The sequence below is a fragment of the Microcebus murinus genome, chromosome 26 (genome assembly GCF_040939455.1).
Source record: "Microcebus murinus isolate Inina chromosome 26, M.murinus_Inina_mat1.0, whole genome shotgun sequence".
NCBI lineage: Eukaryota > Metazoa > Chordata > Mammalia > Primates > Cheirogaleidae > Microcebus > Microcebus murinus.
Window position 1 is genome coordinate 4,755,001 of NC_134129.1, and position 12,479 is coordinate 4,767,479.

Here is a 12,479-nt window from a genome sequence, read left to right on the forward strand (position 1 = left end):
TTGTTTATAGAAGCGAAAGCCTTGGAAAGATCCCCAAATTTTCACAATACGGGACCTAGTACCCAATGGAATACTACACAGTCATTCAAAACCATGTTATAAGTGAATATTTCAAAACATGAAAACTATTTAAAATGTATATGTGGAAAAAAATCAGGTTATAGAACATTAAATATAGCAAAAACATTTTCTTTAAAAATGTACTTATATGAGCTTGAAGCTCTGACTCAAGGGGGGAGGGGGGGGCATGGGCAATATACGTAACCTTAACATTTGTATCCCCATAATATGCTGAAATAAAAAAAAGAAAGAAGAATTACTTCTACCATTTTGCTATTTGCTGTCTAAAAACAAATGTACTTATATATATAGAATAAAGATTGGAAGGACATATTCTAGAATGGTGATGGTTTTGATTATGGGTGATAGAACTCTGGATGAATTTTCTTTTATTTTTTTGCTTACATGTGTCTTCTAAATTCTTTATAAATAAGAGATATTACTTATATGATAAATAATAAATGCTTCTACAAAAAATTAGACCATTATGAAGGGTGATGGGGGCTGAGGTCACGTGTTGGGGAGAATAAGTTATTTACCAACAACTTAGTCTAGCCATAAAAAGATTACTGTATTTTTCTCCAGAACCTATGAAGCTATTTAGAGAAGTTTCAAAAATTTAAAAATTTGGCTGGGCGCGGTGGCTCACGCCTGTAATCCTAGCATTCTGGAGGCTGAGGTGGGAGGATTGCTCAAGGTCAGAAGTTCCAAACCAGCCTGAGCAAGAGTGAGACCTCGTCTCTACTAAAAATAGAAAGAAATTAATTGGCCAACTAAAAATACATAGAAAAAAAATTAGCCAGGCATGGTAGCACATGCCTGTAGTCCCAGCTACTCGGGAGGCTGAGGCAGGAGGATCGCTTGAGCCCAGGAGTTTGAGGTTGCTGTGAGCCAGGCTGATGCCATGGCACTCTAGCCTGGGCAACAGAGTGAGACTCTATCTTAAAAAAACAAAAAACAAGAACAAAACAAAAAAGAAATTTAAAAATTTGGACTTTGTTCAGTGTTAAAATTCAGACACTTAAAAAAGGGATGATACCTTTAAGTATGTCATTTATATCTTAATGTGAGAGGGTTTTCTAGAATTTTTCCTGAAAGTACATGATGGCAGGAGGTGAGAGATAACTTGAAAGTTCCTGGGGACTTTTTGAGGGGACATGAAAAAGGGTACAAAAGAGGGAAGATCAGATTTGCTGAAAATAAACATTATCCATCTTTTAATTTTTCTTTGCAATGATCTTGGTCATCCAGAAAGTCTTTGATAGAAAAATATTTGTGCTAGAAAAAAATCTTGGTACATCTCAATTGCCTGCCTTCTAGTCTTCACTTTTCAGTATCCCCCAATTCTTCATAGTTTTTTGTTACTCATTAAAAATGTATTCTAGAGACATGTGTGGATAGCACGGTTTGTTTTCTGGGTATGGTTTCGTGAGTGTTTTATCAAGAACAAATTGCCAAATACTGTTCTATGCCAAATACTGTTTTAGAACATTTGTCTGCAAATTATATGGGCAAAATTTTCAAGAAGCTTAAGAAAATTCTTTCTGTCCTGTTGTGCTGTAGGCTTCCGCCTAAGAGGAAATGCTTTCCAAGGTTAAACCAAAGTCCACTTATTGAACGTACCTGTGGTTGCAGCTGCTGTTGTACATTCAGCCCCCCTAGGGGCAGTGGGTGGGCTTGTAGGCCAGGAGTCATCCCCACGGCAGGATTTAACTGTAGGGCAGGAAAAAAATTTTTCTTGTATCTTTTTCAGTTTGAACATTCAGGAAACTAAATGTATTTATGAAACAAAAAATATGTTTAAAGGGAGGATTTGCCATGTAAATGCATAGTATTCTATTGCATGTATAGTCAGATACAGACATGAAATTCAAAGACTTGTCTCATCTACTAGTCCAACCACAAGGTCTGTTACTAACTTTTCCCATGCTAAGTTTTTCTTTGGTATTTAACCCATTTTCTTCAAGAGTTATAATACTTAGGTAATTTTACCCTTGCTTTCTCCTTTTGGCTACAACAGCAATGGTTCCTGGAATTATTCTGATAGCTTTTTTATTAAGAAATTAATTCCTTCATAGGTATCCCCATGACAATTATGAGTTTCAGATAAAATATCCAATCTGGAACATGAACTGTATTTAAATGTGACCACTAAAATAAATACATTTTAATCAGGAGAGGAACTTATTTTTCTCCCCCCAACAGACTAAACTATACAGACATTTTATGAGAAGACTGAAATCTTCCATCCTTTCTTGTTTGCTCTTGTTGGTGGGGTAGTAATAGTGATAGCATTTATGGGGGTGTGTGGATGTCGTAGGGGCATCAAGAAATGTAGGGTGGAAGAATGGAGAGTGGAGGTGGAGAAGGAAAGACTTGAGAACTAGATCCATTCCTTTATGGGCTCTCTTACTAGGAAAAACTTTATGTTGTATTGAATAGCATCCAGCGTTCTTTGACTCTTCCCTCTCTCCTTTTTTTCACCTTAAAATCTACAGTGAATGTGTGTGTGTACATTTGTGGATACACACACCCATGTACATGCTCCCTCCCAACGTTAGGTATTATATTTAACAATGGGTATGAAAATGATACAAAAGAGCACTTACCAGATGCAGATCTGAGCCCAGTGTGAGCATCTGTGTTAATGGTATTACACTTAAAGAAGGGACGACCTGCAGAGCATTGAAATTGATGTATGAGACAAGAGGTTGTCTGTTTCCATTACTCTGTCGTTGGTAGACCTATAGTCTATGAATATAGGAGTATATGTATACTCCACGTAATCTACACTCCTGCCAGAGGTGGATTTACCATGAAGGTAAATGAAGGTGAAGCTTTAGGGTCTCTCACTAGCATCACCCCCTTTTGTGGCCCTGGGAGGCACCCTCGCAATGTGTCAAGTTTATGGTATTTATCAGCTTGAAAATTTTGATTTACTCTTATTTCCTATATCATTATAAATACTCCAGTACCTAATCTTACACATCTAGTTTTGCATTCTTTTTCTTAAAAAATGCCCCCAAATTGAATAAGCTGCAGATTCCTTAAGGAGGGAGATTGGCATCTGACCTGAGTTCTACAATGTCCATCAACTAAAGAGAGAATTTCAGACTCTAGTATTATCTGATTGTTCTATTTCACAAACTCTAGATGTAGGTAAGGCAGGGTTCTTTACAGAAGATGAAGAGTTGGAGTGGGAGGGAGAGTAGTAGCCAAGAGATAAAGATAGTTTTGAAAAGTATTTATGCTTTGAAGAAGCAGATTTTACAGAAACACATCAACTCATCAGCAACAGTGAAACTTAATGAAACCATGAAGAAATCTGCAGTTATCTTTATAGATCACCTCTTATTCCCTGATACTTCTGACAAGTACCATAGAAGGGATGTCACACTCAAGGGCATAGATGATCAAGCTTTGTAGCTATTGCTTTTCAAAGTTGACTGGATTTTATTGATAAACCAAATTATTATTTAGACAAAAGGAAAAACAATGAAGGTGCTTTGTTTTTCCTATTCAAAATTTTCAGAAAAGTGTATTGGTTCTCTTTTTATTTCCTCCCAAGTGAAAAGCCTTTCTCTTTTTTTTTTTTTTTTGAGACAGAGTCTCGCTTTGTTGCCCAGGCTAGAGTGAGTGCTGTGGCGTCAGCCTAGCTCACAGCAACCTCAAACTCCTGGGCTCAAGCGATCCTCCTGCCTCAGCCTCCCGAATAGCTGGGATTACCACGAGCCACCATGCCCGGCTATTTTTTTTTAATATATATATTAGTTGGCCAATTAATTTCTTTCTATTTTTATAGTAGAGACGAGGTCTCACTCAGGCTGGTTTTGACCTCCTGACCTTGAGCAATCCTCCTGCCTCAGCCTCCCAGAGTGCTAGGATTACAGCCGTGAGCCACCACGCTTGGCGAAAAGCCTTTCTCTTTCATTCAGTCATGAGACGCTGTGTATAAAGCTTGATTTTAAATCCATCAGTCTTAACACGTTTCCTTTGCTGGCTTATAAATGTTTCCTGTTATAAGACTCTTACCTGATTTGGCTGCTGTTGGGTTAGTGGCGTGGCCTGGTCTGGAGCCAACTTTGTTGGAGTCAGTCCCAAAGCAGGGTTCAGATGCCTCTGTGAAAACAAATATGTATTTGAAGAGACAGGAGTATGTTTGAGATTTTGTATCAATTTCTGTCCAGAAGGTAACAGGTTGTTCCCTATGTAAAAATGTCCTTCTTTAGGCTCTGTGTATTTTGGAGCAGTTTAATTCCTGGAGACATTTGTGCATGGCAGGGCATGGAATTGTAGTGAGTGGCAGAGACAGTGCTAGGATCTTTGCAAATTCTCTTAGTCCCTGCAAAAAAAAAATGTCCCCTCTGCTAGGTAGATCTCAATTGTCTTTGCTCCTGGATACATGCCCAGAAGGCACAGGGTTGTGGTCCTCCAGCACTGTACCAACCCTTAAGTCACCTTGAGTTTACCCTGGAGCAGTCTTGGTTTTCCCGTGGCCTTTTCCCCTCAGATGTAAGAGGAGAGGTTGGGATTACCTGTCTTTGGAGGTCCCTTTCAGCTTTAAGATTATGTGCAGATACATTCTGTAAATAAGTCTTTTCTTATTTACAGATACACTCTGTATCTGTATATTTGCAGATACACTCTGTAAATAAGTCTTTTCTTATTTTCTTATTTGCTCTGTAAATAAGTCTGTAAATAAGTCTTTTCCTCCCCTGCAATCCATTGTTAGTACAGCTGCCACAGTGACCACAGTGACCCTTTGGAAACAATAGTCTAATCTTGTCACTCCTCTGCTCAGCACAATGACTGTCAGTTTCACTCAGAGTAAAAGCCAGAGACCCTACAATGGCCTACAGGCCCTTCATGGCCTGGTATGACCTTCATTCCCTGGTAGGACCTTCATGCTCATACTCTGACCTTCTGTCTTACCTCATTTCTTCTTGTTCACTCTGCCCTAATGCTCCAGGCTCTTTGCTGTTTCTGGGCCAGGTAAAGCCCACTCCTGCCTCAGGCTCTCACCTCTACCTGTTCTCTCTATCTGGAAGGCTCTTCCCCAGACATTGACTCACTTCCTCCCCTGCTTCAAGTCTTTACTTGCATTCACCTTCCCATTGAGGCCAACCGTGATCACTCTCCTGAATGTGCAGCCTGCCCCATCGGCTTGGGGCGCCCTGTAGACCTGCTCCCTCTTGCCCTGCTCTGGGTTTTTTCTCATAGTGCTCACCACCTTCTAACATGTCCTGTGACCTACTGACTTAAGTTATTCATCATTGGTCATTTGTTTCCTTGCTATAATGTAAACTTCACAAGGGTGGACATACTGTGTTTCATTCAATGATACATCCTAAGCAGATAAATCTGTCCCTGGCATACAGTAGGCGCTAAACAAATATTTGTTGAAAGAATGAAATTTTGTTTTCTTCCGGAGCATTCACTTCCTGTGATTTTGATTTGTCTTATTTTCTTTCTTTCTACTCATAGTAGTCTCCATCTGGCACTTGTTCTCAAACTTTTGATCTACTGAAAATACTTGCTACGTTGTTGTATGTGTCCACATTTGTAGATGGATTCATTTTTTATGCCTTTATAATAATTCAGTAAATTCATCTACCCATTATAAACAATACCTTGTCCTTGTGTCCTGATTTTTCATTTGAGAAATGATGTTCGTAAACCCAATATACATTTGGGGTGTCACCTCCCCCAAGCCCTACCCCACTAACTCTCTAGCTACTCCTCACATATTGGCTATTAGCAGTCTGCAGTAGCCTGCATCTACTTCTGAGTCCACTTTGCATGAGAACTGTGCTCCTGGAAAGTTTTATTTCTCCTGGGTCTTTACAAATTATATGGTAATTGTAATATACTAGAGAAACCCTATTGAAGAATGCTTTGGTAAAGTAATTCAGTGAAGTGAAAGATCTATTTGTTTTATAAAAAAATTAAAGTCCTCCTTTACCTTGTTCAGAAAATTAAATTTTCCCAGACAACTTCTTTCAAGGAAGGCATATAAATATATTCAGAGTAAAGTAACAGGGAAGTTGGTTATTCATGTCTTGTTCCATCTCCCACAAGCTCACCCTGTTCATTTCCTTCACAGAACTAATCACGGTTATTATTTATATTTTAATGTTTTATAAAAAATTATTCAATTATTATAATATCTACAATCCTTGTGAATATCATCATGTTTTTCTTCTTTTTCCTTCCTTACCATTGTATCTTCAGCAGCTAGCACAATGTCTGGCATACAGAGAACTTTCAGTAAATGTTTGTTGGTTGCATGGAGGACTAATAGAAGTGACAAGTGAGCTTGAGGCACAACCAAGAATGGTTTCTTTTTGTTCTGCTATTTCATAACAAATATTTTGTAACTTTTGTCTTAATATGAGTACTCAAGAATCTTGAACAGTCAAAGGGAAGGCCATTTAGACATCAACCACCCATCTCTATGTCTATAAAATAATGGAGAACAATTGGAACAAGTGTAGGAGTTCTAGTACTTCTTTCTTTCAAAAGCTTGTAATATGTGATGTAGAAGACTGAAACAGGATCCACACCTTTCACCTCTCACAAAAGTGAACAGACTTAAACCTAAGGCATGAAACTATAAGAATTCTAGAAGAAAATGGTTGAAAAGCTCTTACAGATATTGGCATAGGCAAAGAATTTATGAAGAAGACCCCAAAGGCAATCACAGCAACAACAAAAATAAACAAATGGGACCTGATAAAATTAAAAAGCTTCTGCACAGCCAAGGAAACTATCACAAATGTAAACAGACAACCTATAGAATGGGAGAAAATACTCAGTATGCTACACATCCGATAAAGAGCTGATAACTAGAATCTATATAGAACTCAGGAAAATCAGCAAGAGAAAATCAACCCCATTAAAAAGTGGGCAAAGGACATCAACAGAAACTTTTCAAAAGAAGACAGAATAATGGCCAAGAAACATGAAAAAATGCTCAACATCTCTAATCATCAGGGAAATGCAAATAAAGACCACAATGAGATATCACTTAACTCCAGTGAGAATGGCTTTTATCAAAAAGTCCCCCCAAAATCAATGTTGACATGGATGTGGAGAGACAGGAAAACTCACACTACTGGTGTGACTGCAAACTAGTACAACCTCTGTGGAAAGTAATATGGAGATACTACAAAGGACTACAAGTAGAACTACCATTTAATCCAGCAGTCCCATTACTGGGCATCTACTCAATGGAAAAAAAGACATTCTATAAAAAAGAAATCTGCACTAGAATATTTATAGCAGCGTAATTCACAATTGCAAAGATGTGGAAACAACCCAAGTGCACATCAATACATGAGTGGATTAATAAAATGTGGTATATACCGTGTTTCCCTGAAAATAAGACATGGTCTTATATTTATTTTTTCTCAAGAAGACACCCAAGGGCTTATTTTCAGGGGATGTGTTATTTTTTTAAAGTACAGTACAACAATCTACATTTATTCAAATATAGTGAAGTCATCTTCTTCTGGAACATCATCATAACTCTCCAAACCCTGAATTCCATCCTGAATTTCTTGTGCTCTATTTCCTTTAGAACCATTGGCCCCAATCTCTCATGTCGAGCAATAGAGCTTTCATGGGGCAGATGAGAAGGGCTGCTCGTCTTCTTTACCCCTCCACAATGAAATGCATGGGTCGTGCAGATACCCTGGGTAGCCTCACCCATCACTAGGTCTTATTTTCGGGGTAGGGCTTATATTGTGCAAATGCTTAGAAATCCTGCTAGGGCTTATTTTATGGGTAGGTCTTATTTTCAGGGAAACACGGAATATACCATGGAGTTCTACTCAGCCACAAAAAACAATGGTGATCTAGCACCTCTTGTATTTTCCTGGATAGAGCTGGAGCCCATTCTATGAAGTATCACAAGAAAGGAAAAACAAGCACCACATGTATTCACCATCAAATTGGTATCAATTAATCAACACTTATGTGCACATATAGTAGTAACATTCATCGGGTGTCAGCAGGTGGGAAGGGGGAGGAAAGGATGGGCACATTCACACCTAACGGGTACAGTGCACACTGTCTAGGGGATGGACAGGCTTGAAGCTCTGGTTCAGGTGGGGCAAAAACAATATATGTAACCTAAACATTTGTACCCTCATAGTATGCTGAAATAGAAAAATAGAATAAAAAATAAAAAAATAAATCATTGAAAAGAGGAAGCGAGTGTAAGGCACATGTGGCGTGGGCGCTAGTGGCGCCCTGCAGAGCCCCTCCAGCTACAGGCCTTGCTGTCAGATGTGCACCCAAGGAGACAGGTGGCCACTCCAAAAACCTCGGTGGAAAGTCATCAGGCAGACGCTATGGCATCAAGAAGATGGAAGGCCACTATGTTCATGCTGGCAACATTCTTGGGACTTGGCCCCAGTCCGTTGGCACGCAGGTGCCCATGCGGGGCTGGGGAAGAGGAGGTGCCTGCCCGCCCTGGAAGAAGGGGTGGGGGCCCGCTACACTGAGGAGCCCTACGCGCCCGTCCCGGCAGCTCCGAAGCTCTGGATCTGGTTATGAGGCGGCCCAAGGGCGCTGTGCGCTACAAGACTTTTGTCCACGTGGTTCCTGCCAAACCTGAGGGCACCTTCCAACTGGTGGCTATGCTTTGAGGCCGTTGGCCAGAGACTGGAGCCCAGGTGGCAGAAGTCTAGGGTTGAGGTGATGATAAGGCCTCCCGAGGAAGACGTGCGCTTGGTGAAGGAGTCTCTGCGGGAGACTCTGTGAAGTGACTGCTGAGAAGCCCTTTGGGAAACCTGACCTGGGGCTAAAAATAAAGTTAGCCGGAGTAAAAAAAAGAAAAAATTAAAAGAGGAAAAATAAGCCTGTAATATGTAAATATGTTTTTTGGGGGCAGGGAGGAAGTTTCTGGAGAAAACCAGCAAAACTGCTAGACATTCTAAAAGAGCTGTAAAACTAACAGCTTTTTTTTTTGATAGAGTGTTCTAAGCCTTTTTAGTTTATATAATCTAGATATTTAGAGTTTTCAATTAGAAAAATTAGAAAATATAGTTTACTTCTTTAGTCATGAGCAAAAAACTAGTTGCCAAGAAAATTGTAAATTTTGTTTTGGAAAATAAAATAGGTATCCACTTTGAGTTGATATAATCTAAGGCAATCTTTTGTCTACTAATTTCTACCAAAATAATTGACATTCTACCATTACAGGGTAGATACATTTTTAAAAGGCAAATATCTTGAAATATGTACCAATACCTTATTAGTTTACCATCTTCTGACTTGGAAAATAAAAACAGGAAACCAAGGGAATGAGTTGTAGAACAGAGTAGTTTTGATAGAGGACAGGAAAAGAGATAAGTCTGTACCTAGAGATGCTATTGAAGCTGGTTGATACACAAAATAAACATATCACACTTACTGGTAAGGACTGAGTTGATCCTAGAAGACAAAAGAGTAGAATTGTAGTCTTCATGTTTCAAATCGTTACCTATAACAACAAAATAGTTACTCTTTCACTCGATTTTTTTTCCTTTTGAGAGGAGATAATACTTACAAAAAAAGTGTTCTACTTGAAACATGGTCAATTACTGTTACCTTGTGTCCACCAGGCAAAATGTACAGGTGAAACAATATTCAAAGTCCAGTCGATTTCTCCAGTTTACTCTAGGGAAAAATTTTACCCTTTGATGATTTGTGAGTTTGTAGAAAGAATTTAATCTCAGCTCCAGGAGACTGGCAACTGGGAGACCAATCAGGATTTAGCTGTCTATGAAATCATTTGGTTTCTTTCATTCCCCACACTTCATTAGGTGGGTTATTAGCTGCAGACATTATATTACCCAATGTCTGCCATTTGAATAGAGGGTATTTCAGAGAGATATGCCTTGTGTAATTAAAAAAGTATAGACATTGAAAAAATTAAAATCCTTCTTCACCTCCCTCTTCTTCCCACATGATTTCTCAGTTATACCTGTTTTATCACCTAAGTATGAACATATAAATCAAACACCAAAATGCGGGGCTCTGTGCATAGTTAAAAAAATAAAGTCTATTATGTAGATTGCTCTAACTTGGCTTTACTTAACAAATAATAGACACATTTGTATGTTAGTGCATGTAGATTTATTTCATTTAAGTAATGGTTACATTATATTACATTTCTTTTTGATGAACATTTAATTCATTTCCATTTTATTTTGTAATTAGAAAAGTGTTACAATGAATATCTTTATAAAACTTATTTTTTTTTTGCAGATGCAGAAGTGTTTCTGTAGGTGTTACTTCCTAGAAGTACTGCATTAAATAATACGTAGGTTTTAAATTTCAGTAAATATGGTCAAATTGCCTTCCAGAAACGTTGAATGGGTTGCTTTATTTTAAATGGAGGAAAATGATACTATAACCTAAGCAAAACACAGGGATCCACTGTGATTTCTTTCACACACACACACACACACACACAAAAAAAAAAAAAAAAAAAACCACAAAAAAACAGCCAAGTGCTACCCATAGGTTTTCAGGAGGTGAGGTCTGTTCAACAATTTCTGTGTCTAAATCAGTGCCAGGATTGACATTCTACCACATTGAAACACTCACCAACACCTTATTAGTTTATCATCTTCTGCCTTGGAAAACAGAAACAGGAAACTAAGGGGAAATGAGTCACAGAACAGAGAATTTTTGAGGGAGGGCAGGAAGAGAGGTAGAATCATATCAGGATTTCACATGGAAGGCCATCTAAGGCTTGGCTTTTTTTTTTTTTTTCAGTAAGGTGTCTGTTAATGGAAAATGGACTGAGATGATGAGGCATTTTTTTTTCTTTTTTCTTTTTTTCTTTTGGCATATTATGGGGGTACAGATTTTAAAGTTTCAATAAATGCCCTTTCCCCCCTCCCCCCGCAAGTCTGAATTTCCAGCATGACCATCCCCTAGATGGTGCGCATCTCACTCATTATGTATGTATATACCCACCCCCCTCCCCCCTGCCCTATACCCTATTACTGTAGTACCTATGTGTCCACTTAGGTGCTGCTCAGTTAATACCAGTTTGCTGGTGAGTATATGTGGTGCTTGTTTTTCCATTCTTGGGATACTTCACTTAGTAGTATGGGTTCCAGCTCTAACCAGGAAAATATAAGATGTGCTATATCACTGTTGTTTCTTAGAGCTGAATAGTACTCCATGGTATACATATACCACATTTTATTAATCCATTCTTGGATTGATGGACACTTGGCCTGTTTCCACAGCCTTGCAATTATGAATTGTGCTGCTATAAACATTCGAGTGCAGGTGTCTTTTTTTGTAGAGCGTCATTGGATCTTTTGGGTAGATGCCCAGTAATGGGATTGCTGGATCAAATGGTAGATTCACTTGTATCGCTTTAGATGAGGCATTTTTTAAAGCTTTTCTCCAACTATTCAATTCATTTACATAATCAGCTTTTGTGACTGTCAGATACTCTGTTAGGAGTGTGTTTAGGAGGAGAAACACAAAGGTTAACAAGCAATTACATGCATGACAAGTGTAACTACAGGAGCATGCACTAGTGTGAGGGAGAGTGTGGTTAACTTCTTTGTGTGGAAAAGGGCAGGGAAAGCTTAATGGAGGCCACCCGTAAGCTGAGTTCTGAGGAATAAAAAAAACTCAGTAAGAATGCAAGGAGAGCACCCAGGCAGATCAAAAGTCTAGATGTGAAGGAGTGAGATTATTATTCCCTGTCCCTGGAACAAGATGGGGTCAAGGTGGCAGTGGAAGACAGGGTTGGAGAGATATCTAATTTTAACCACCTATAACATTTTTATTTGTTTCTATTACTCATTTTGACACTTGGTCAGACATTGGTTTACATGATTCCTTCATTATTTCTTGACTTTTGTTTCTCTTGAACTAAATGGAAAGTTCCTGGGACTTGTCTTCTATTTCTTTAGAGTCTTCTATGTTTATAATATTTTAAAGCACCAGATGGTCACTGAGCATTGATGAATAAGTGGTAGAGATGGAGCAAGATTGGATTGAGGGGGAACTTCAGAGAAGAGATGGGGCTTTAGGAGGATTTGGAGAATAAATATAATTAATGAGACAGAGAACAGCATGGTAAAGGGGTTGATACAGAGAGGAGCAATGGTACGTAAGCACTGAAGGGTGGGGAAGGGAAGCAACTTTGTGTTCTCTTGGGCTTTCTATGCAAATTCATTCTTTCTTTTATCCAGTCCATTCATTTTTCCAAGCCATAATTTAACATATGTTCACTCTATGTTCACCAGCACTGTTTTGATCTTGGGATAAAACAGTCAATGGAAGGGACAAAAACTCTGCCCTCATGGAGCTTAGCTTTGTTGTGGGAACATTAAATATTCAAGCAGGTTCATTGTAAAGGACAGAGCCCATGACACTTGGAGTCTCTTTCCCCTGGGCAC

General features: G+C 38.8%; 1 protein-coding gene across 1 annotated transcript in view; it reads right to left on the bottom strand.

Annotated features, from left to right (window-relative positions):
* Positions 1-9,532, bottom strand: part of AMTN (amelotin) — a 16,228-nt gene extending 6,696 nt beyond the window's left edge. Inside the window, exons 1-4 of the mRNA XM_075997743.1 lie at positions 9,479-9,532; positions 4,093-4,179; positions 2,670-2,735; positions 1,684-1,773 (exon numbers count right to left, since the gene is read on the bottom strand). Of these exons, the coding sequence (XP_075853858.1) occupies positions 1,684-1,773; positions 2,670-2,735; positions 4,093-4,179; positions 9,479-9,532 (297 nt within the window). The remainder of the gene's footprint in view (positions 1-1,683; positions 1,774-2,669; positions 2,736-4,092; positions 4,180-9,478) is intronic.
* Positions 9,533-12,479: the final 2,947 nt, after the last annotated feature.